This window comes from Parus major, chromosome 4 (genome assembly GCF_001522545.3).
Source record: "Parus major isolate Abel chromosome 4, Parus_major1.1, whole genome shotgun sequence".
NCBI lineage: Eukaryota > Metazoa > Chordata > Aves > Passeriformes > Paridae > Parus > Parus major.
Window position 1 is genome coordinate 43,288,668 of NC_031771.1, and position 25,102 is coordinate 43,313,769.

A 25,102-nucleotide genomic window follows, 5' to 3' on the forward strand; every position below is an offset into this window, starting at 1 on the left:
GTAGATGTTTGTATTCATTTGCAAGGGCAATTTAGACTAACTTGGATATCTGGGGATTTTAATGCAGGATTGACTAGAAAAGACACTTTCAGTCTATATAGAACTTGAGAAATGTCTTAGGTGGCAACTTTAATGAACTTGTACCAACTTTCTCAAGTTGTGATGTTCTGAACCACAGATGTGGCAGTTTAGTAAGACTGACAACTTAATCCAGTTGAGCAGCCCCTTGTGAGCATTAACTGAAACAATGGGACCTAAAACATTTTGTGCTGTATACCTTTCCTGACTTTTTTTTTTTCCCTTTTTAAGAGCTAAACAGTAGTGAATTTCAGATTAAATACCTTCTTTTAGGGAACGTATAGAATTGTGCTATGCTGCATGTGTAGTTTGGCGTTGCATTCAGCAATGTCTTGGACACTGTGCTGCCTTCATAAAAATAACAGAATTATGCAGGCTGCCACTGAGCTGTTTGGAGCGAATATTTAGTGTACTTCCTCTGAGCAATGTGTACAGTCTTTGGTGGCAAATGAAGTAGGAATATTGCCTAGTATTGTGTCTGTCTATCTCCACTCTCAGTGTAGTAAATAAAAGAATGCTTTAAATCAAACAATGATACGTGTATTCCCAATTGTAGAACGCCTTAAGGAGCATTCTTCTTCTATGCTAATATATTTCTTTTGTCCTTGAACTTTCTGCTCCAAATGCAAGTCATCTTTCTGGCTTCTGTAAGCTAAATATAAAACAACATTTAAACTTCCTGAAATAAAACCAAAAAACTCAGCTAAACCAGGCATGTATAGAGAAGTAGCCCTAGGGATGGATGTTTGGACAAGAGACAGGTTATTTCTGTACTTGCAGTTTTCTGGAAGGTGGTGCAAATATTTTAAGTGGTAAAAATAGCACTAGAGTTCCTGCAGAAAGAGAACTTAATATATAATAAAAGTTAGTATTTTTGTAGTTAGTGGCTAAAACTGTATGAGAATGTGAATGGTGATGTTATATACACCAGCTTTAAAAACAAAGTGCCTAGACTTTCTGAATGATTAGTGTTATCTTTCAAATACAGATGAATGCTCTCTGTACACTTCATGAAAATAAAGAGCTATGGAACTCTGTCAGATATGAGTTTGCAAACGTGTTGAGAATTTTTTTAGTGCTTAAAATTTTCCCAGTGCTAAATAGTGCCTCCTTGGCGTGCAGAGTTTTGCATGCATTGGTTAATATATAGACTTGGTGGTGTTTGGTTTTCTTATCAGTCTGCACAGTTAAATGTCTTTAGAATCTGCCTTGGAGCAGCTGGCCGGCAGCTGACGCTGCTGTTGGCACCACCCAGGTTTGACATGACATCACCAGAAGTCCACCTCTGTGCTCAAGGAAGTTGATGTGGGAGCCGCACTCTGTGGAGCATAGCTGCTGAGACCACAGAGGGCATGGAAAAATGGAATTCCTGAAAAAAATTGTTCCCACTGCTGCTTCTGGTGATGTTGTGGACGTTGGGAGTACAGCCCGTGAAAGCTCTCCAAGGCTGCTGAAGATGAGACGGGTCAGACTGTTTTCATTAGGACAGACAATAGATGAAGATGAGGAGGCACATACTTTACATCCTGAACACTGTATGTATCCATGTCATCAACCTGGTGAAAACTGATTGCTAAGCTCTTTCTTCAGATCATGGTTATTTTGTTAAACTGACAAATTTGTTTCTAAATAGCCTTTTTATCAGAGTTCCTATGATTATGGTGTCTTGAGATTTAGAACTATTTTATCATTGATGCATTATCATTTGTGAGTGACCTATGTGGAAGCAATTTTTCAGGATTTCTAATTTTAGGATTTCTTCTTGTCATTGTGTGCCTGTGTGACTTTATTCCCTCTTTTTGGGGTAAGACTATGCTTAAGTTTTTAAACTGTAATGTACATAAAATTAGGCACTAAGTTGTCTAGGCAGAAGTGTGCTACACAGAGATCTGTGACTGGCAGTGCAAGGTGTGAGTTTTGTCATCTTTTCTTTCCCTGTTTTTCTGATCCTCTAAGTTTTCAAAAGCTTTCCTTTTAAGAGTTTTTTTTTGTCTCAAAGCAGTGTATGTTTCCCTTTTTTAGTGTTTTGAAGATCGCACATTTTTAGTAAACTTAATATGTAAATAAGTCAAATAAGAATATGCATATTGTATTGAAAATTTTTTACCTCAAGAACGTGGGTAAGGTTGCTTTTTTTGGTTGATTTTTTTTTTAAATTTTTTTACTATGTGTTAGTGGCTAAATATTACAATGTATTGTACTAATAAAAAGTAGAATTAGTTCATGTTTCTTTTTCAGATAGTACAGCTGGGTGGTAATGGAAAATTCAGTTTTACTTTTTTTTTTTTCTTTTTGCCTTCAACTAAAATAGTGCAGTCTTGAGCCTTTATGGTCTTGGATTCTGCTGGCTGTCAGATGCAGTTTTTGCCTTTTTCTGTGTGGTTGAATATTTTCAAGAATTAATAGGGCTTCTAGAATTTTTTCCTTGCCTGCATTTTTTTTTTTTCTGTCTACCTGCAGTGGTGGGAGATAGAGACATTTTTCTCTTTGACTGGGTGATGAACATACAGCCTTAGGTAACTAAGCTTGTGGTGGTGGTGGGAGAAAAGGATTTCCTTGGAAAGACTTCTCTTAGCCTTTCTGATAGTACCATGAACCACTTTTTTCAGTGCATCAGGTTGAATAGGATAGGCAGCTGAGAAAAGCAGGGACAGTTCTGTTCTGTTAAACAAGTTGTTCCTGTGCACAGCAAATTACAACAAGTTAATGTTCTAATGCTATGGGTTATTGAAGGCTGCCTACACAATAAAGTCTGTTATGGCTGCCTATATACCTGAAAACTGATCAGAAGCCCATGGTGTCTGATGGTGAAAGATTTTTAGCCTCATTTAACTTGGAATGCTGTACAACAGCCCTGGAGTTTATAGTTGGATGTCACTGTGAATTTAATATCTCCATAGGTATGTCTCACCAATCCTGCTTTTATACTATATTCTCATTTCTTGATAGCTCTCAATTTAAATAATATTTTTTTCATATGTTATAATTTCAGAAGAAATAGAACTGTCTTTGTGTCAGAGAAAGACAATTAAAAAGGAAAGTAAAAGAAAATTCTATAGGCTGAAGTTTGTAGACAAAACATATACTTTCATCTTTGTTCAGTGTTTTGTTGATAGTTGGAGCAAGTAAGGATAATAAACATAGAATAAACTACTCTGACTCTTAAAGATGAATTTTCCTCTCTTGGTCATTAAATATGTGCCAAATGGTGACTATTAGGAGTGATTTTGTGGAAACCAACATTGCCTGACTAATATTGCTTAATAGTGTGATGTCATCATTTACGAAATGAAGACTTAGAGTCTGTTCTGGGATCATGCTTTTACAATAGCAGATAGTAGTTGAATCCTCTTTAAATTATCTGCTTATTTCTATTTTTGTATCTTGGTAATGGAATGAACTGCTCTGCTGGAATAGAGCAAAAGAACTACTGTGTTTACCAGTTGGGTATGCTGCAGAAGGCAGGTGCCGACCAAACAGGTAATAAAACAATAGAATTATTTGAAAAAACATTGTAAACATTTACTTGCTCATTGTTGACAAATGTGGTGTTAATGCACCACAGAATTTAATACAATAAGACTGTTGAGGAACTCAGTTTTTAAAGCTAAGGTGGTTTGTCCTATTAATATATTTGAATTTGAGAGTGAGTGGTGTTTATTATTTTTTTTGCTGTTTACTTTCAGTTCCTTATTGCTTATTTTTTTTTGTTTTGGTGAGAATTTAGGGGAAATACTGAGCCTGACAATTATTTTTAAGTATAACCATATTTTAGAAGTTCTCCAACTGACAGACCAAGCAAAAAATCCTATTCCTGGCATCAAAACCTTAAAATATTATTTTTATGATACCACTGAGTTGGATTTGCATCTAGCTGACCTAAAAATTTTGTGAGAAATTCAGGTGATGAAATTTTTTGTTGTTGTTTGTTTGTTAAAATATTTTTCATATCAGCTTTCAAAATACTTGCTCGGTATATACTTCGTTTTACAGCTGAAAATAGGACATTACAAATATATGCTCTGTGATATATCTTTTAAAATATGTAGTTTCCATCAGAATGGTTTTAAGTGTATTTTAGTGTCTTTTTAGACACTATTTAATGTCTTTTTAGATGTATAAGATTACTACAGTTGTCAAGAAAACCACACCTGACTTGTTGAATTATTTGCATATGACTGTATGCATCACAACACTTAAAAGAGGTTGGTAAAAGAATAAGCAGTTTTTTAAAATTTGCTGTAGCATTTGAGTTTTAAAAAATTTGTTGCAAAAACTCTACAATCCAAACAAGAGATGCAAAGTTGAGCACGGAAGACTCAGATTGTGATGTTAAAGAAGGGAAATGTCACAACTGCCCTGTGTGAACTGGCAAATGGCAGCTGTACCTGTGGTCTGTGAAATGTGCCCTCCTGTTGCAGCTCTGTGCTTTCCTTGTGCTATAACGCAGGGTAGCTAGTACTGTGGAACTGTCTTTAGGGCCAGCTGTGTAAGTCAAATCTGCAAGAGCTGTAGAAGACATGTTAATTTTATCAGTGATGTGAGTATTCTCACTGCTCACAGCCCCCATGTTATTTCTGTGTACGGAAAACCTGCTTCATTTCAAGTGCCTCTGCTAGGAGAGTAAAAATACACCAACAAGAATGTGTTCTTTGATGGTAAAGTAACGGAGCTGTAGCTGCCTCAGGGGGTTAGCAGCAGGGGCTGCATACACATGAAGTACCTGTGAGCACTGTGTCCCTATAATACCAGCATCTCTGCAGGACATATTCAGCTCCCAGTTGCAACTCTAGTCAGCCCTGTACAGCAAAGGATGACCTGGGACTTGGTGTTTCTACCTGAAATAAAGGTCAGTTTCTGTACCCAAGTGCAGAGTTTTGATTAGAAAAGACTGGAGGGGTTGGTGTGCAGCTAGGTACCATGGCTTCCCCCCACAATCTCTTGGTTTTAAAGACTTCAAAGTCTTGCATTTAAAGACTGCTCCATAATACTGTTTGGGATCCAGAATACTATTTACATAAAAATCTCTAACCTCTCTCTTTGTTTTCTTATCACTGCAGATAGGATTGTTTTGCTTGAGTAATGCCCCAGGAAATTGTTCTGTGTATGTTTTCCGTAAGAAATAATAGGTGAGCCTCTCCTAAGGGCCTTTGGAATATGTGCTTGAACAGAAAGTAGGGAAAGGAGATTTTGGGTTGATTTTTGAGTGCAGTTTTACAGGCGGATCAGGCTGATCTAACAGTTGGCTGTCAATGAAAAGGGCAATCTCACTCACAGCTGTGCAGCTTTCGCCATCTTCTCTTGGGTTCTGGTGTGGCTTTTCCCTGAGCTGATTAATTTCACAAAGCCAACAGAAAACGTTCTAATGTATTTGGGGCACTTGAAATGAATCGACAGGGGGAATAACTTGCTGATAGGGCCTTTTGGGTCAGTAGTGGGGACAGCATTAGATGTCCTACCATCACCAAAAGTAGCAGTCACCTTTTGGATATCCTCTATTTTAATTGATTTGTTGAAAATGAGCTCTTTAATATTTTAGATAAATGGAAAAACAAGCATCTCTCCAGAGTTTTATTTTAAGTGTAGGGATGATATGTTTTATTATTACTGCTTATAAGCAGATAAGAAGACCATTGGGTAAATGTTTCTTAAGTAAGGCATTAGCTTAAGATGGAGTCAATAAAGAACTGAGATAAGGTCCAGCAAATCTTTTTAAAAGTAAGCTCAAGTGCAAAGAGGGTATGCCTCTGACTTGTTCATTTTACCAGTAATAGTGAAAATCCACTATAGTTGTATTTAATTGTCAGAGAGATTTCAAATATAATTTTTAATTTTTTAAGATCTGATTCTTTAAAATTGCATACTTGACTTCTGCTGTAGTTTTTCCCAGGGTTTCATCTGAAGAATATGTGCAGAAATTTACAAAGAATATATTTTAGTTAAGTGGTGAAGAAATTGTAATTTAGTGCTTCATACAAGGTGTGTATCAATACAAATCAAAGGTGGATCTAGAAGAAGTATTTCTTCATACTTAAGTTACGCCTGCGGTGTATATTTAGATAAAAGTCTGTGTAGTATATGTATATAGGGAGGAGGTAATTGACTTGTTTTCCTCTTACACATGGTGAAGAAAGCTTGTCAATTTTTTTATTGCAATTGGTCACTTAATAGATTCTTTGTATCGTATTTGCAGGGTCTCTTTTTATGCATCTTCTGGACTTCAAGCACGTAAAAGGTTTTTCTGAGACATAGTGTTAGCATGAGCTTCCATGTGACAGCTGAATCAACGCAGTGGCTCAGTGTTGTGAACAGGAGATTGTACTCTTCCACCTGTGTAGTTGTCTTGTATATTTGTTTTTGGTATTCACGTTGCATGTCTATCTTTGGTGACACTTCTACACACTGAACCAGAGGAAACTCTCATTCCCTTTCAATACCAGTGAGTAGGCAGCAAACTGGGACACTGAGAAATAACCAATGGCAAATATAGGAAGTGAATGTCAGTAAACCTGATGTTTGGACTTTGTTTTTCTGTTCTTTTGACTTTGTCCTGCAGACTGTAAGGTGAAAAGTAAGAATAAAATCTCCAGTTTATTAAGGGAAAAAAAAAAAAGGTGAGTTTGGACAACATTTAGCTGCAAATATTCTTTGAAATGTTATCTTTAAGCTAATTCTTTGAAATAATGCAGAGAAAATTTAGTGGGAGGATTGTAAATTAAGTAAACATCACTTGACCTTTCCAGTCTACAATTATTTTTAAGGTAGTTGTGAGAGGGACAAAATAAAGGTTTTAACTTGAAGGAGAGAGGGAGAGACATGAACATGTGGGTGATGTGAGAAAACCAATCATAGACAGAAAACCAAGGAAGTTTTCAGAAGATTCTACAAAAGCTGACTGGGGGAGTTGTGAAGTGCTGAAGTCAACAAGATGTGGAGAAACTTGTTGCAAAAATATCTGCTACTGTAAAACTATTCTATTTATAATATACTGATAATAGAAGAACAAAAATATTCTTTTAAATTCTTTGTGTCTAAGGTGCCCAGAGGCCTTGAAAGTGACATTTTGAGAGGGGGGAAGAGTTTAGGATGTTGTTACTTTTTTGATTTATACTGTAAACATCTTCCATGTAGAACAGATTTTAAAACTTAATCTGCTATCAATAATGTCTGTAGTGATCTCAAGGTAGAGTATATAAAAGTTTGGATAGCATGTAAAATAGAAGTATCAGCTTATTTTTAAGGAGCTGTTTTCTTTGAAGTAAAAAATTGCTATGCTTAAAAACATGCAAATTGATCTATGGGCTAAAAAAATACCCTCCTAATGCTCAAGAATATATTTGAAAGGTCAATACAGTGCTTAGTAACAGGATTAGTTCAGTAACTGTATATGAAAATGTCATGCTCGTGATACCAGCAATTCAGATTAAAGTTACAGAAAGATTAGAACTGGAACATTGTTAAACAGTTTTTCAGTTATCACTTGAAAAAGAAGTCTGTATTTCAAATGGAAAAGTTTTAGTTTTTAGGTGATCAAGCTAATCTTAATCTCCTTTAGGTATAGTTTTTCTATAAATGTGAATTTATAGAAATGAAATGAAAATGTGAATTGTAAGCAGAAGAGTCAGATATGACATTTTTCAGTAATTGATATTTTTGAAGACTATTGGTAGTTTCTGTTGGCTGCATTTGTTAACTGTTTTATGTCTTGGTTTGTAAACTTCTGTGTTTTGCTTTTGTTCTAAGCTCCTCAATAACAGGATGATTCTTATCCTGTGAGTTCTAACTTTATATGTGTTCCTGTATTATGTGGATCCAAACAAGGAAAAAGAATTTCAACTACTTCCTCTTAATCAAGAGCTACTTTGGAAAGCCTTTCCATTTTCATTAAATGAAAGTGTTAGTGATGTTGGTTATTCTATTTGACACGCATCCTCTTGTTCTCCAGCTAAGTTTTAAAAAGTCCCTTCAAACAAAGATCTACCCTCCCAGACAGAAGGGTTCTTGACTCATGCTTGTAAATTTTTGATGTTTGTATTTATTTATAAAAGAAGGATTTCGTTATGAGAAAATCCAAATGCACTACTGTTTTGAAGAGACAGGTAAAACTTACAGAAAGCCATGTCACTTTACCAGTGGAACCTTCTGAAGAGATTAAGTTTCTGTCTGCAGCAGTTTTTCATTATATGCTCCAGATGTTCAGGACTTGGTGTATTCTCACTTCACAAGCTGTGCAATATGCCTTTATTATTGCATACTTGACTTCTGCTGTAGTTTTTCCCAGGGTTTCATCTGAAGAATATGTGCAGAAATTTACAAAGAATATATTTTAGTCAAGTGGTGAAGAAATTGTAATTTAGTGCTTCATACAAGGTGTGTATCAATACAGATACTGCATAAATAATGATATAGTTGTTTAGCTGATTAATCCGATGAGGTCTGTAGTGACAGGCGTGTTGTGAATCCTGATTGCTTGGGATACTTTCAATGCTTTTTGACAAGACCAGTATGGCAGTATAAGCTTCAGATACTCTAACAACAGGATGCTGTTGCATGGTCATATTAGAAACTGACTCAAAACTGTCTGGTGTCACTTGGCATCTCTTAAAAATGGAGTGGTGTGAGCTTTGTCTCAGTAATCTCTTTGAGAGGATGACGTGGTGAAGGAAGGATGTTTTTCATTCCAAAGTATTTTCTAACTTAAAACAGAAAAACCAGTAATACATATAAAAGAAACTCCAAACTTGTATAAAAATATTGTATTTATTTAGTGTGTTATTAGAGTTAGTTTAAAACTGTTTTTCCTTTGTTGAATGGGGTTTCCATAAATTCCTGTTTCATGGAAGGAGCTGTGCAGAGCAGAGTAGGTTAATTTGCCCAGATATTGAGGAAGTTATACCATAGACATTTATTGGTACATTGTATGTTTGGATAATTAACATGTTCATATCAGTTACTGGGAGATACGAACAGTATGCAAATGCTTTATCAATAGATAATATGGCTGACAAATAGGGAGAGCCAGTTGAACCAATGGTAAAAGCTGAAGTATATTGTCCATTTTATGTGAACATGTTTTTACCACCTGATTTAATTTCTTCATTTTTCAGTGATTAGTAGGGCTTGCAGTGGAGGGACACAGTCATTTCTGTTTGATGCTGTGTGGGATGCTGGTGTGGGGATGCAGAGCTGCCTGTCATGGTTCAGGTGGAGCGCTGGGTTTTACAGCTGCTGCCCCACGTGCAGCTGCTGGCAGAGGTTATTTTGTAGTCCACCAGCTAAGGCACTTTAAGGAACTTTCTGTTGTGGACTATTGGCACAACTTCCAGACAAATGTGGCCTTGTAAAAGTGTTAGTGTATGTTAGGTGTCCAGTATCTAACTGTTGCATTTAGTTGCCCTTGAGTTTGTTACTACTTCTCATTCTTTCCCTTTCTGATTTTTGCATTTCTTTCCTTGCTTTTCTTTAGTGTAGCAGAATGCTTGCTCAAGATAAAGGTTCAGAAATTACACTCATGAATTCTTTTATTTCTGATTTGCAAAACAATGTATATTTTATCTTTTAGTTACCTTTTTGAGTTTTAAAAATATCTCTATTTTTTTACTTACGCTTCAGGTTCTTACAAGAATCTGTTTCATAGACATGGGAGAGCTGCGAAATTCAGCATTAAAAACACTTAATTGTTTAAATCCTAGTAACTAAAGCACTAAAAAAAGGCACTGTAGATATTTGCTGGCTTTGGAGTGAAGAAATATGCCGGTTTACCTCAACTGTGAAGAATGCCACATTAATGTAATTATTTATTTCTGATGTTGGGTGGTGGAGCTCCATATGTTCCTGCCCTGTGTAACTGAAACAACAGGAAAAGCAATTTCATGAGTTAAAACCTTAAGAGAAAACTGGCTGTCCATGCCTTGCCCCTTCTTGCTTTCCTTTCCCTGACTCTTAAGTACAGCTGTCCAAGTCCTTATACTATGTGTGCAGAGCTGCCCCCTACATAGGGATTTAAGCCCTAGTGGAGTAAGTTGGTAGGCTTATGGCTGTGAGGAGGTTTTACAGAGACACCTGTAGTAGTTCCCTCTTGTCACTGTGCTGTCCCTCATCCCTCTGCCTACTGTTAAGTGTCTTGTGGCACAGGTGACTTAATGAGACATAAGTCTGCTTATGCAGGGCTCTACAGTGCTTTAACGTATGAACAGGAATGGACTGCAGTGGCTCAGGAGCAAACACTCAGCTTTGCTTATGGTAGAGGGAGGAAGGCAGGAATTCACCTCCAGGTGCAGACAGAGCACATACAAAACTATCTTCAGCTGCTCTGTGAATTCAGTGATAATCTGCATCTGAGAATATTTTCTGTCCAAGTACTATTGCGCTCATGAGGCTTAACAGATTGTGACTTCTATGCTGAATTTATCCCTATAGGTAACTTTTTTCTTTAACTTTTTATTCTTTAAAGTTTTCCCAGATGAATTATAAGCTCTCAGTGGCTTTCCCCCCACCCCGATGTGCTCTATAGGGACTGAATAACTGATCCTTGCATAATGTAAAAGTTATGTTTCCCATAAAAGTGGCACAGACATCCAGCAGCTTGGGAGGAACAACAAAAATAGAAACATAACCGATTTGTAGCAGTTGTCTTGAGGCCTTGTAGGGTAACAGAGTTAAGCCTTTCCTTACTCTATCCATTTAAACGCCCAGCAACTAAGCAGGGATTTTCTGTGTAGCTCCGTAACTGTTTCCAGGTTCCATTTAAAAGGTTGGTGAAAACCAAGGGCTGGTTCTCCAAACCCAGTACGTTGATATGTTTGTGCTGAAGCACAGTGAGGAGGCTGACATGATACAGAATTGGACAGACCAGACATTAAGGCAGTTATTTCAGGTTGTCTGACATGGAACCATTCTAACTGGGCTTTATTTGTTTTATTTGAATTCACTGAAGACTGAAATGTAGTATCTGAGAAGGGAGTTTTCACTGTGTTTTCCTGAATTTTAATTACAGGGCTGCTTGTTACAATTGAAAAACTTGGATTTGTCAGACTTTTGAGATGTAGTTGCAGCTTTAAGCTTGAATATCACTTTACCTGTCTCATTTTGTCTTGGAGGGAGATTGGTTAAATATCATCTCAGAACTGCCTATTGCGGTTTTGGAAATGGTTCACCTTTTTATTATTGATTTGTTTCCTTGTAGTCTTATGATGTTTGCTGACGTGGAAAGCTAGATTTTCAGGAAGGGCCGGTTATCTGTTTAGTATAAATTCTTACAAAATTTATAAGGCTGTTGTTAAACTACCTGGAAAATTATTTCATTTTTCAGGATTTAATTACTCTTGAAGGTTGTGGGAGATTCTTTCCATTTTTTTCTTCCCCCACCCTCCCCGATGAAGACTTACTAGTCAATCTAGATACTGTTAACTTAATGAAAAGTTAAATATTAACTGTATCCTCTTTGATCTTACTCACGGACTGTGTTCTGCAAGAAGGCTGAGCATCTTCAGTGTCCTTCCGGAACTAGCTGGAAGGTTCATAATTTACTTTAAATGGGAAATATTTGTAGTTCTTTGTGTGAGTGCATTTTCTGTCAGTCTGTATCATCTTGAAGATGAATGTAGTAGGTCTGAAAACTGTAAAGAAACTTCTGGAAGCAAGAGTAGCTGCATTTGTTCTGTAGCTGAAAATAATGCCTTTAGCATTTAGTGGTTTTTAATTGAGTGTTAATTTCAGAATGTTTTGTTCAAAATAATCAAAATTATTTTGTAGAGGGATAAGTAGAAAAATCATATTCTGTTATCTTGGACATCCCATTAGAAAAAAAGCAAGAGTTGCACTGGGGTTTTGAGGGAGGGAGGTAGTGTTTTGAATCTGCTCCTAGAGAAAGGAAACTATTGTAGAACTGGGGAATAACACTTCAAATGAAGGGGGGGAAAAAGGGAAATTAAGCTTAAAATCTGTAATGCTCCCTGTGAAACACAAATTAATGACTTAAAAAGTGTTCTTTCTTTGCCATTTTACAAGCAAGATATTTAAAATTAAATATTGCTCTTTTAAGATAATAAATACAGTCATAACTTTAGTCATGAAACTCCTCTTACCTTTTCAGCCTGTGGAGGTGAAGCAAAAACAACATTGTGTAGATTGTACTCATTTTTTTTTTTTTGGTCTTGCATATCAGTGTTTGCCACAGACCAGATTTCTGGCAGTTACTGCAGCAGCAGCATTATGCATATGGCCCTTCATGTACATTGTTCAAAATAGTTGCCAGCAATGTGTCTGGGCAACTCCAAGAAAATGGCATGACGTTACTTGAATAAGCTGTGCAAATAGCCTTTGCATTCACATTTCTGGTAAATGTATTGATCCTACTGTGGATAATGATCCTTTTAGAAATATTTTTTACTAAATACCTAATTCTGCAAATAAAGAAAAATTCTGTTATCTGTACTATCTAGAGTGCTAAAGTTTCTGATCTCTTACATTACTTGGGTCCTCTAGCTATTAAAACACTCAAGGCAAATCTTACCTGTCCTGTGACTGGGCTTGCTGTACGTGTATTGAAAATTCCATCTAAAAGGTATGTGTGGAAGTGCTGAATGGACTTTGCTTGTACAGGTCAAGCATGCTATGGATGAATGGTACCACAAATGGACAGTCTAATGCTTCCTGGAGCAGCTGGGCTTACAGTGCATGAATCTTGTAATGTATCAGTCTATTTGCAGCCTGGAGTCTGCTGACTTAGGAGTCTGCTTAACTCAAGCAGCTTGAGCAATTTGCTTCTGACCATCCTCTTTAGTAAGAGTTTTCTGTATCTGAGCAGAAAGCATGGTGTGGACTGGGCGCTTGGATTAATCATTTTAATAGAGTACAAACAGCTTGTGTCTGCAGATTGAGCACTTCTGCTTTACTACACCTACAGTCCAGTTCCTGTCATGTTCTTTTAAGAGCTTACTGATATCAGTGTGCTTATTCATGCATATACCTCACCTTGACTGTTGAGAAAGTATCAAAAATAGACTTTATAGTAGTCTGCTCCCTTTAGAAGTGAAATTGATCGAGAATCAAAAGGTGTACAAATACTGGGATCAGTATATAAACTCTGTCTTTTTTGGAACTGTGCAATGTTCAGCCTATTAATAAAAGTATGCACAGTTCCTCAATTTCATATTTTCTTTTTGGATTTTTTTCTTACATGAACCAGCTCCAGATCAAAGCTGTTTGCTTAGATTTATATGCAGGTGCTTTATTTTCCATTTTATCTAAAATAGTGAAATATTAATCTTATGGAAGACTTCTAAGTAGTTAAAGTGATAAGTATTTTTAGTGGTCATACTTGTTGCTCTCAGTTTTAGGCACAGCATACTTTCCAGAAGACTCTTTCATTTTCCTCTCTGAGAATGAGGAACTGGAAAAAAATCCATGTTGTAGAAGACATTTTTCTAACACAGTTCTAGAAATATCTGATGTTGATATCTTGTAACTTTGCATGATGAGTATTGTTGGGCTCTTCTCGAAGAATTAGCCTTATCTGTGCTTGTCCAGGATGCAGAGGCTTGTAATCCATAGTTTTTCTTTCCTGCCTTTACTATCCTTGTTTCAATTAAAAATAAAAGGTTGCATTTTACACTTTGTGTTTTCTACTGAAATCTTCTTTTTATTCTGGTGTTTGGTAGGTTGTTTCATTAACTCATTTCAAAGAAAAACCAAAACCCAAAAAGTCTGATATGGCAGTCATTGTTATTTACACACCTTTGATTATAAAACAGTTAAATTGAGTTGTGAGGAAGAAGTATTGTTGGAATGCTTGTACACAATTGTACAATAAGATAACTCTTATTACAGTGATTCTTATATGATAGGTCTAAGATAGTGGTGGACCTATTACTCCACTTGTTAATTGGACTTGTACTGATAATTTCTTTTTGCCTATCTTGGGGGACGGGGTGGGTTGTGAAAATACTTGTTCTAAGCCATTTTTAAATCTAAGAAATTATTGATGTCCATTTAATCAAAGTTGCTATGTCTCTGCATGTATGTATGAGAGCATACATATTCATATAGTTTTAAAAGGACATTTTGCTTTTCAAAATAATTTTGTTCCTAATATTATATATGCCTAGTCTTCAATGCATCTACTTAGAAGGAGGAGCATATACTCTTGGTATGTAGTTCTTATTTCTTAGAAATTTTTAACGAGTTAATACTTTTTCTATTAGTCATTTAAAATTAAAATAGCCAATATCCTTGAGGAAACTCAATTGATGGTGATCATTAGTTGATACTATGAATAAATAACAGTGTTACAAAATCTCAGATGCTGTGGTGAAAGGCCATGTAATTTACTTAGCCAAACACATCAATGTCATAAATAAATGCAAATTTTGGAAAAGATTTCCTAATAATAATTTCATTTTGTAATGCTACTTTACAGAAATACTGACAACAACTCTGTTTGTTGAAAGTCGTCTTAACAGGACTCCAGAAGGTGGAACATAGATATTAGTATTTTTGTGGAGTTGTTTTGGTATATCTCCTGGAGTTTCTGGGATGATTGTTTTTTAATAAGTTTTTGGCACTAATAACTTAAAGAATAAAAGCTGAGGGGGGAGAAGGGCAACTACAAAGAACTCAAAGTGTTATTTTAAAAAGTCATTATTTTTGAGGTGCTGAGAGAGTTGGCTCATGATTTTGGAATGCGTACTGTTAACAACGATTCCTTTGAAGAGGTCTCTGTAGCCCAGTGTTAAAGGCAGTCAGAGACCAACCATAATTAATACAGTCTTTCAAATTAGTGGTGAAATTCATCAGTTCCAAAATCTGACCTTTATATCCGACTCATAACAAAACACAACCCCTCTTATGCCTTATTTAGTAAGAGGGGAAAAGTAATGGTGGAAGTGTAACTTTGAATGTATTCATAAAAGGAGTGATGAAGAGGAATATGAGGTAATATTTCTTCCTGCATAGGCAGTACTGCCTGAAATAGGCTTATGAGAGAAAGTCTGATGCAAAGTCCCAAAGAGTTACTCTGTGGATGATATTCTGCTGTACCCTGTTTGGGAAGAAAAAAGTACTATTTCAATATAGGTGGCAATTTAGTATCTTATTATAGAAAAATATTTTTTGCATGGGGAAATTTGGATTATTTTTTATCTGTGAAAACTAAACAATGATACTTGTCTCTCTCTTAATAAAACTGCTCGTCTCCTAAATGACAGCAGCTGGTGCTTCAACCAGCCTAATGCAGACTAGTCCCACGCTTTGTCCAGTGCCCTTCTGCTGCTGTGTTAGACCTGTCACTTAGAACCACTTAGTTTTACATCAATTGGTTTATGTTACCTCTCTGTTAGTAATAATTGTTTTGTCTTTTTGGGGTGGGGGATATAGATTAAAATAGATTAAGAAAGCCCCAAACAAACAAAACCAAAACCACAAATAAACCCTAAACCTGGAAAGTATTTGATGTACACTGTTCTTAAATCTTTCCTACAACTTCAGATAATTCTAATTTGTCTGAGGAGACAGGTATTATTTCCTCCTCATGGCTTATTTACTCCTAGTACAGTATGTGCAACAGTTTTGAAACTGGATTTTTAAAGAATCATCTTAAAGCAGATTTAGTTAATCAGTCTACCTTGGATCCACATGATTTTTTAGTTCACCTGTATGGTGTGGTTCAAGTTATAATTTAAGCAGACATAATTAAACTGCCGTTGGCCACTGCTACAATAATCTCAGCATCCAGTTCTCTCGATTTCTGTTACTTGACCTAGGGGTACTTTACATGTGTAATTTGGTGGCAGTTACGGAAACAAACATTACTTTCTCCATGTCATTTCTTCCTTTCAGTATGCAGAAATCTTTCTGAAATTTTTTAATTGTCCGATAAAATCTTGAAACACTTTTAGGTGTGTTTTTGATCTGTGTAAAGATGACAACTGAAGCTGACAAAAAGCCACCAAGTTTTGGTTGTACCTGGTAGTGTGGACAAGGTGAAGGAGGTTTCTCTGAAACTACATTACCCTGTGCTGAAGTGGGCAAAGGCTACTGGTAAAGTATCTTGCTTAGTGCTACCTAAGGCAGTGTTGGATTGCATCCCACTTCTAAGAGACTTTCCACTGTGGGATTTGAGATTATACTGGACAGAGTAAACTATCAGAAATACCAAAATTGTGTCAAGTTCTTTAGAAGGCACTCTAAGAAGAGAAGGAAAAAAAAAAAGAAGAGAAAGAAGAAAAAACAAAAAAAAACCAAACCAAATGAACCCCAGCTCAAGTTCTTTAAACGACATTAAGGAAAAAAGCCCACCACCAACCAAACTCCAAAGAGCTAGTAGAATCATAAAAGGATTTGGGTTGGAAGGGGCCTTAAAGCTAGTCTAGTTCCACCTCCTGCAATAGCAGGGACACCTTCACTACACCGGCTTGCTCAGAACTTCATCCAGCTTGGTCTTGAACACTTCTGGGGATGGGACATCCGGAACTGCTACGGCCTGTAGGTGTTGGAGCTAAATTTGCTGTAGTTCTCTTTCAGGCATCCTCCGTGGGAATACTTACGGCCTTCCTGCCTTCCACTGCGATTCAGTTTTTCACATTCGTGATTCTCTGTCCTACGTGCTGCCACCCTCCTTTGATTTTGCTGATCTTTTAGCGTAGACGGCTCGATTGGATTTTGGCGCTGTGCAGAGCAACGCTGGGCAGTTTATTTAATTCATCACGATTTTAGGAGATAGGTCGGAAGTTTATTTAGAACTCGGACAAGCACAACCAGCCTTTTATAGCCCCTTTTGGTTGTAGTTGCAGGGAGTCGCTCCGTCCGGCTGCCAGGGGCTGGGTAGCTCTGTCAGCTCACAGCTGGCTGCTGTGCCTGTGTGGCTGGGAGCATCCCTCGGGAGGAGCGCGGGCACACCCCGGAGGCGGGAACGGCCCCGGGGCGGGGTCGGTCCCGGCAGGAGCCGCCCCCCGCCCGCCGCCCCCCGGGCCCTGCGTCACCGGCACCGGCCCGGCCCTCCCGCGGGTGCTGGCGGAGGCGGCGGCGCGGCCGGCGCCCCGCTCCGCCCTGCCCGCACCATGCTCAGTCTGCAGGACTCCCTCTTCTTCGAGATCAGCATTAAGTCTCTGCTGAAATCCTGGAGCGGCAGTAGCAGTAAGTATTTCGCTGCACCGGGAACCACAGCAGTGTAGCAGATGTCTTGGCCCTTTTCTTATTTTTTTCTTCTTTTTTTCCCCCCCTTTTTTTTTGCACACTGCCGTATGAAATTTCCCTTTATAAACCACGGTTTTAGCGGTCCTCTGTGCTGGGGCAACTTGGCATAGCCAGTCTGAGAGCTAACTGCTTCTTAGTTCTCATGTAAGATTTTGTATGTATGTGTTCTTTTATTATTGTATTTTCTTAGCCTAGAGTTGTTTCAGTCTGGTGAAGTTCTTTGCGCCCTTTACTGTTCAGGAGAGGTGACGAGTAGATGCTCATCTATGCGGAGTTACCAGATGCTGATGTCTTAAATCTGTCAAGCTCCAAATGCTCCTTTGAAACAAATCAGTCACCCTTGGGCAGTGTATATTACAGGGGGACATTATTTTTGTCCCTGAAACCTATTATTATGCTTACAAAAAATGCCCCCTTTGATCTTCTAAACGGCCTGAAATGAGAGTTTCTAGGGGGATTCCTTGTCTGAATTGAACCAGCGAAGCAAGGATGCTGCTCTTGGTTCAGACAGCCCGTCTGTCCTCACATCACCCCATCACACATGCTTCAATGCAGGGTCTCAGGCCCGGAGCTGCCTCGCACTGTGTAGAAGGATTTGCTAACGTAAGCACAGCAACTTCATGACAGGACGCCAGGAGGTGATAAAGATGATGTAATTGAACGTCAGCTGAGTACTTCGTACATCTTACGTTTCTTGTATATGTAAAAATGAATAAAGTTAAGATCTGGAGGTAACTGGTATCTCAGCTTTATGTTTCATTAATTGCTGCTTGTGATGTGCTGGGATGCACAGCTTTTACTCACCATACACTTAATCAAAATAGCTCCTTTAGGATTTTTACCCCAATACAGTAGTATATATTCACCTGTCTTGTTTGAAGGCATTAGTAGCAAGTCATTTATTATATGATGTATTAATCAGATACTTAGTTTGTCCTAATAGCTCATTCAGACCTGATTTGCTTTTTGAATTAACTGCTGTAATTCCTGTTTTGAACTGATAACTTCTAGACTATTGTCTTACAAGTTAAAGCAGTCCATGTTTCAGAACAGGTTTTCCTTATAGTTTTGCTTTTTAGTTTGTTTAATTTGTGTCTTGCAGATTAACAATATCTGTTCCAAATTATACCTTGTAATTTTACTGAGTGGTTATTAACATGCATGCTGCAATAGAGATAACCAGAGGGATTTTTCCAGTATTTTATAGTAGAAGTTGAAGATGCCTTATGAAAATGATTAAACATCCTTAATGCTGATTTATATATATTGTTTCCAAAACTAAAGTAAATCGTAGGATACAGTTACAAGAAATTTAGTCTGCTACTAGATATATAATTGTATAGATAAGGGGATAAATTGCAGCTTCTAGACTAGATAATTGTCAGCTGTGACAAGACAGAGTAATAATAATAATAATAAGATAGAGAGTTATAATAAAAAGAATATCTGAGAAGAGGTTATATATGATGCTATGTTTTCTCCTTTATGCCCTCTGTTACGTAAGCACAACAGTAAGATCTTTCTGACTCCTTCATCAGAAAGTGGCACTTGGATAATCTACCAACAAACCAATTTTGTGTGTGCTGGTGAGATAGCTGGGGTTTATTTCACTTTTTCTGGGATTGTCACTTCATTTGTGAAAATGGTTGTGATTCCAGCCGCACGTCTACTCTGTGAACAGGCGAGAGTCGCATTCTGATGGTGCGCTGTGCAGACTGGCCAGGAGCAGAGCCCTCTGTGCAGCCTGTGCCAGCTCCAAGGATTGCAATTCACATGCATACCTTAGAGAGTTGAGCTGAAGTGGGCAAGCCATGTGCTTTGTTTCTAAAACATTTTCTAATCAATTGATGCAGTATATGCAGAGCAAGGAATTACACAGTATTTATGTTGAGGATGAGTTTGGAAATTCAGTAAACATCCATATGATAAGAAATTGCTTGAGAAAAGTTTTTGCTCTGTTTGCATAATATTTATAGGTGCAAATGCTACTTTTTATGGTTTATATCATAACTTATATTTTTTGTATGCTGAAGGATATCAGAAAAGGAGTGGATGTGCTTGCATGCATTTCCGTGTACATAAAAATAAGCATCTGCAGAGAGTGTTTAAGTGTGTAACAGAAAGGCAGCAAAGATCCATGGGTCTGGTTAAGGGCTTGCTTAGCTGGCATAATGTTGCAGTGCTGGCTAAGGTTTTATTGTAGTTGATCTTTTATCTTTCAGTAACAACAATGAAGTGACATTCATACAGCCTAGTTTCAGAATGCTGCTTCTGTGCCAACAATTTTAGGCATTACATCTTTTTAAATGGAGTCAGGAATGTTCTTCTAATCCAGCAGTGAAGTGAGGATGTTCCTGCTTAAGAACTGTTTGCGTACTGAAGTTGTGAATGTAATGGGGGCTTTATACTACCTTGTTCCCAGGTTGCTTGGCTCCACAGTATTTAAGCAATCTTAGTTGTGATGATATATCTCAATGCTCTTGGAGTCTGTTCTTTAGCCCATTTTAGTTGCAATATGTAGTCTGTCTAATGGTTCTCCTGAGTTTCTCAATTGTAGGAAAAATATTAATTTTGATTGTTATTTATGTTTCTTGGTATAAGAAAGCTGTTATATTTTGTTCACAAAAACCTTCATTCAAGGTTAAGGAGGTCTGGATGCCATGAGAATTGCTTTTAGTAATGCAATATGTGGGTTCAAAAACCAAATATGATAATGCTTACAGTGAAAAGCATTAAGTAATAAATATTTTTTTGTAAGATATTACACAAGCTTTAGTGAAAACTAGGCATGTTTAGAACTATTTCTGGGTCTTACAGTCTGGACAGGAACAATGGCTTTCCAGTAAACACAAGTACAATCTATTACTGCTTTATTAAAAGCTTTTTTGTGTTTCCAGTATATGCTGTATTAATAGATTAGTAGTCATGTCCTGTTTGGAAATAAATAATTATTTCTGGATTTTATTTTTTTTTAATGTAGTGGATGTATTGTCTTTCTATAACCTATCCGCAATTTCTGTTGCTGCAGTTATGCTGTATCTATCTGGTATACAGAAGGATACACCTGTCATGTGGGTGCTTCTCTGTCCTTGAATTCATCCCTATCATCTTCTGGTGAATCAGTTTTGGAAGTGCTGAGATTTTTCATACTGTCTTGCTCAGCTTGAATCAGAAGTCATCCATATATCTCGAGATCTTAAAGTGGTTAAGAGGACAGGGCTGCACTTTAACAATGTCCCTGCCAAAGCTACATTGAGGTTGTTGCCCTTAGCCTCTTTTTGGTAAAGGTTTGTGACGGTGATTTTCAGTTACTGAGACTTGTGGGCCTGGGAACAAAGTCCTGCCAGGAAAGCGAGCTGTATCTGCCTGTACAGCAGTTGGTTTGGAAACTGCTATAAAATCAGAAAGAAATGAAGCAGCTGTAAAAGCAAGTGAATTCTTTGAGCTATGGCTGCCAGGTGCTGACGAGCACGTGAAAACTGGGGGAGCTGCCTGACAGATACTTTTGAATCATTCTTTCTGTGAATGAAAAAAAGCACTTCAAGTTTGCTTTTTAAGATTCAGTTATCATCCCATAGGATTAGGTTGACTGAAGATTACTTCCTTCTTGAGCAACCAAAAATGAACTCTTGGCTCTCAAGAGAGGTACTGCTCTGCTAATACAGTGTTTAACAAAGTAGATGTAGAGGATTCATTTTTATCTTGTGACTTTTTGTTTGAGGACAGCAGTAATTTAAATAAGAAAGGTCATGCTACAGTGCCATGATAGGAATGTATATGAAAAAGGACCATAGGAAGAATTCTGGAAAAAGCAATGTTTTCTTGACAATCTTATTCTTTAGGGGAAGATGGGTGAGGTAGAGTATTTGTAAAGGTGTGTGTGGCTTTTTAGCAAAACCACAGATTTGCTGCTTCTGTGGCAGTTTTCTAGTGGATTATACTTCTTAAAAGTGATAAAAGCACCAGCTTTTAACATATTAGAAGTCATTATTATATGATAAATTTCAACTTGTTTTCCCATTAAATGTTAAACAGCAAAGAAAAATAAAGCCTGAGGAAAAAAATTGTCTGAGACGTTACATGATTGCTTCTGTTCCAGACTGTCCTTTGGGCTAAGAGTTATTAGTGGCACTGCAGTGCTCTAGAGAATTTTTAACACAGCTTTTATATTCTGGTGGAAAAACCAGTAGTACTTCACAATGTAGAGAAATCCTGTTTTCATGAGATGCTATTTTTGGTGCCTTCTAAAAGAATAATAGTTATTATATAAGTGCAATATTAAGTTGGGTATTAACTTTATTTCTCTAGTGTTAGGCAACCCAAACAATAATATGCTCTTTTTTGTAGGAAACTTTTTCTTTAATATAACCTTGACTTCAAAGGTTCACGTAAGTTAGTAGTGTTGCCTTGTATGCTGAAACATGATATGCTCTTTTTAGAAAATGTAACAATTTTACTTTATGATTATATCTTCCAAAATTGTTTTGACATATTGAAAAGTGATTTTTTTCAATGAAAGATGAATCCAAATGTGTTAAGTTTTGAAGAAGCTACTAAATTATGCTTTTTTGAAAAAAAAAAGCATCTAAGTGTAATTTGTGTTAGTAAATATAGTTACACGCCCCTGTACTACTGGAGCAACAAATTCTTTTTCCTGTAGAAGAGACATATGATGACCTTTCCACAGTCTTTAAGTTGTCATGGGAAAAGCAAGTTTCTGTTAGTAGTTAATTGCCCAATACAATGTGAATGTATCGATGTATTAATGTACTGTGGAGTGCGACCTCCATATTTGGCTCTGTTGATGAACTTCTGTGGCCTTTGATGATGGTCCCTTGTGCAGTACATCTTGAGTCACATAATGAGTCATTGCATTTCCTGATACATGGTGTTGGCATATATTCCATTATATGAGGTGCTAGTAATGTTCTATGTAGTAAAATTTGCTATGTAAAGAGAAGATTGGGTGGGGTATTTTTTCCCCCCTTCCTTCTTTCTTTGTTTCTCAGTAAGTTTGGAACAACAAGATCTATAAGTGGATGTAGGCTGGAAGAAGATAACAGGGCTGTTAAGTGTGACATCCAAACTAATCAAAGCCAAGTACCACCCTGAAGCTGAAGAATACTCAGCATACATAAGTGAATGATCTCAAGGGAGGGAGGGTGGATGTTGAGGCTCCTGTAACAGAATGTTCAGGATCAGCTGCCTAGCAGTGAGAAGCTGCCTGCCTTTCTTGGTGGGCATGTATGGATGTCTCGGCTCTGCTGGATCTTTCAGTCTTGCTTTCCTATCTTTTGCATAGAAGCCTTTTTATGTTTACACATTTTTCTTCTGTATGACTGAAGATGTGTGGGGGTTTTTGGGGGGTATTTTGGGGTTGGTCTATCTTCCAGTCTTGCTAAGCATTCATACCTACATGTATACTTTTTGCCTGCCTTACCTGTTTGATGTCAGCAGTCTCTACTGTAACGCCTTCCATGCAAATTGGGCATTGGAGCATGGAAGCTCATTAGGGAAGTGTATGTATCCAGATTTTTACCAGTTGTAATGATGTTTTGGGCGTTGCTTTGGGCTACATTGCATATAAAGATGGAAAATACTGAACTGTTATTTAAAGCAAAAATTTTTTTGAGAATTGTTTTGTGTGAAGTTCTTTGTATTAATTTTTTAATAAAATGCTTGTGTTGTAGGAAGTACATTGTATGTTGGGATATACATTATTTATCTTCATCAGACATGAGCTTCCCTTTGGGAAATTCTTTCAATGAAAGTGATAGACTTTGTGCTAAACCCGTAACTAGATTCTGTAAAGATTCAAATTGCAGAAGAGAATGCTGTTGAAAGGAGAAAGTGCACCAAATGCAAACCACTCTGTCAGCTACTGTTGCTGGAATAAATTGCACGCTCTGCACGGACTTCAGGAAAGCTCCAGATAAACCAATTGCAACAGGCCATATCAAATACCCCATTTCTGCTGACTTTTTTTTTTTTTTTTTTTACACTCTGGTGCTTTTGTATTTGAAGGGGGAAGGTTTAGAGGAAAAGTTTAGGCATTAGGGGTTTAATAGCATTTAAGAGATAACTGACATAACATTTATTTATTTGGAAAGGTGATTGCCAACTTTTGTTTGCTATATTATATCCTGTGTACATGTAGTTAGAAGTTTTCTGCTTTATAGAAGTAAATATTCTTCCTCATTCTTTACCATCATGCAAAGAGTAATGATGCTAGTCAAAGGGAGCTGTTAAATTCTGTTAGATACAGTGCAAAATAAAGGGTCAATTTAAAGAGGAAAAGGCCATTCTAAATCAGAAAGGACACTTGGAACCAAAAAGGAACTGGGACATGCTACTGTAAATAAGAATTAAGTTTTTGAACTCCTGACATTCCCAGTTGCCTGTGTGAACGTCACAAGCAAAGGTTACATTAGTAGGTCTGGTGGAAACTACATTTTGTGAGAGATTTCAGGACAGTTCAGTGAAACATGATGTGTGTAATAGACTATCAAGCTGCAATAACAGAAGAAAATAAATGTTGAGGCATAGAATTGCTTTCTTTTAACTGCTTTTAATATTAGGATAGTAATTGTTGGAAAATTAAGGTATAGAAAGAAATCATTTGGTTTCCATTGATAACTCTCATTAGATGAATCCAGGAGTCTCTCATAGATTGATCTAGAAGTACTTAAAATACAGTGATGATCAAAAAGCTAGATGTGGAAAATATTTCAGTACAGTTACAGAATTACATGGTTTATGATTCTTTAATTTTCATCAGAATTTTAATTTGATGCCCTAAGCAGGTGTAGTTAGAAAAAACAAGTGTGATGTAGAGGACAGATTTTACTCAGTTCAGAACAAATTCTTCTAATGAATGTGTATGTATATATATTTTGAACACTTTCAAAGTAGTAGTAGTAGAAAACAACAGGCATATATGAAACATTTTCCTCACTCTTTGCCTTTTCTCATTCTTCTCCTAAGAATCAAGAATTTGAAAATCCAGAGGAAAGAAAGAGTAAATGTAGCCTCAGAAACTGACTGCTAAGAGTTTAAAAAACAACCATTTCAGTCCTCAAAAATAAAATTTTTAATTTAAAACATTAATATTTATAGGTTTCTTGCTCAAGAATTCGTTTAAGTTCTAGAAGCAATTAATTTTGTAAAGAGATCTTAGGAAAGCACAGCATGGGAGGTATAAATAACTCCTGTGCTTCTGCCCATCAGGCACAGCTGGCATGTGATTTGGGGATATTTTCAACTTTATTTTTTGAAGTTTTCTTTGCAGACAACTGGTACAGACAAGAATGGTGGTCTAGAAAAATGTATGAGTGCCTTAAGCCCTTGCAGATCAATGCTAACTAATGAATGGATATTTGAAAGAATTGTTAGATTCACAGTGCTATCAAAGCTGTGTAAGTAGCTCTGGGGATTGTTAATTTTCTTCCTTTGGCTTCTTTTATTCGTCATCCCTGTTCACTGCCTTTGTTCATGCTGCTGAACTAGAACTGAAGATCTTCAGGTTAGGAGCAGTGGTGTTTGTGAGGGTGCTGGGGTCAGTGGTCATAACAACTCAGCAGCTTAGTGCAGCCCATATTGGGCTTAGAAAATCGTGTGCCTGACATCTCAGTGGAAACCTGCCTCCCTTTTCTTTCCAACATCTTGCTTTGTGCTGGCTGTCAGCAGGACATAGCAGCTGGGCCAAATATCACCAGATTTTTACTGTTCTTTCAGCTACAAATGAGGTCTTGTCCTGAAAAAAGAGAGGCTGTCAACTGGCACTTCGTTTTTATGACAGCAAAGTGAAGAAAGGAGGAAGCTAACCCAGGTC

General features: G+C 37.1%; 1 protein-coding gene across 11 annotated transcripts in view; it reads left to right on the forward strand.

Moving 5' to 3' along the window:
• FRYL (FRY like transcription coactivator) overlaps positions 1–25,102 on the forward strand; it is a 161,955-nt gene that overhangs the window by 25,459 nt on the left and 111,394 nt on the right. For 6 of the 11 annotated variants that reach the window (XM_015624280.3, XM_015624281.3, XM_033513947.1 and 3 more), the window contains exon 1: positions 1,352–1,613. The exons of 2 other annotated variants lie outside the window; for them this stretch is intronic. In XM_015624280.3, coding sequence (XP_015479766.1) covers positions 1,439–1,613 — 175 coding nt within the window. In that variant the 5' untranslated portion in view covers positions 1,352–1,438. Of the gene's footprint in view, positions 1–1,351; positions 1,614–17,143; positions 17,212–25,102 lie in introns of those variants that run through there. 3 more of the 11 variants (XM_015624282.3, XM_015624286.3, XM_015624285.3) reach the window with 2 other exon arrangements.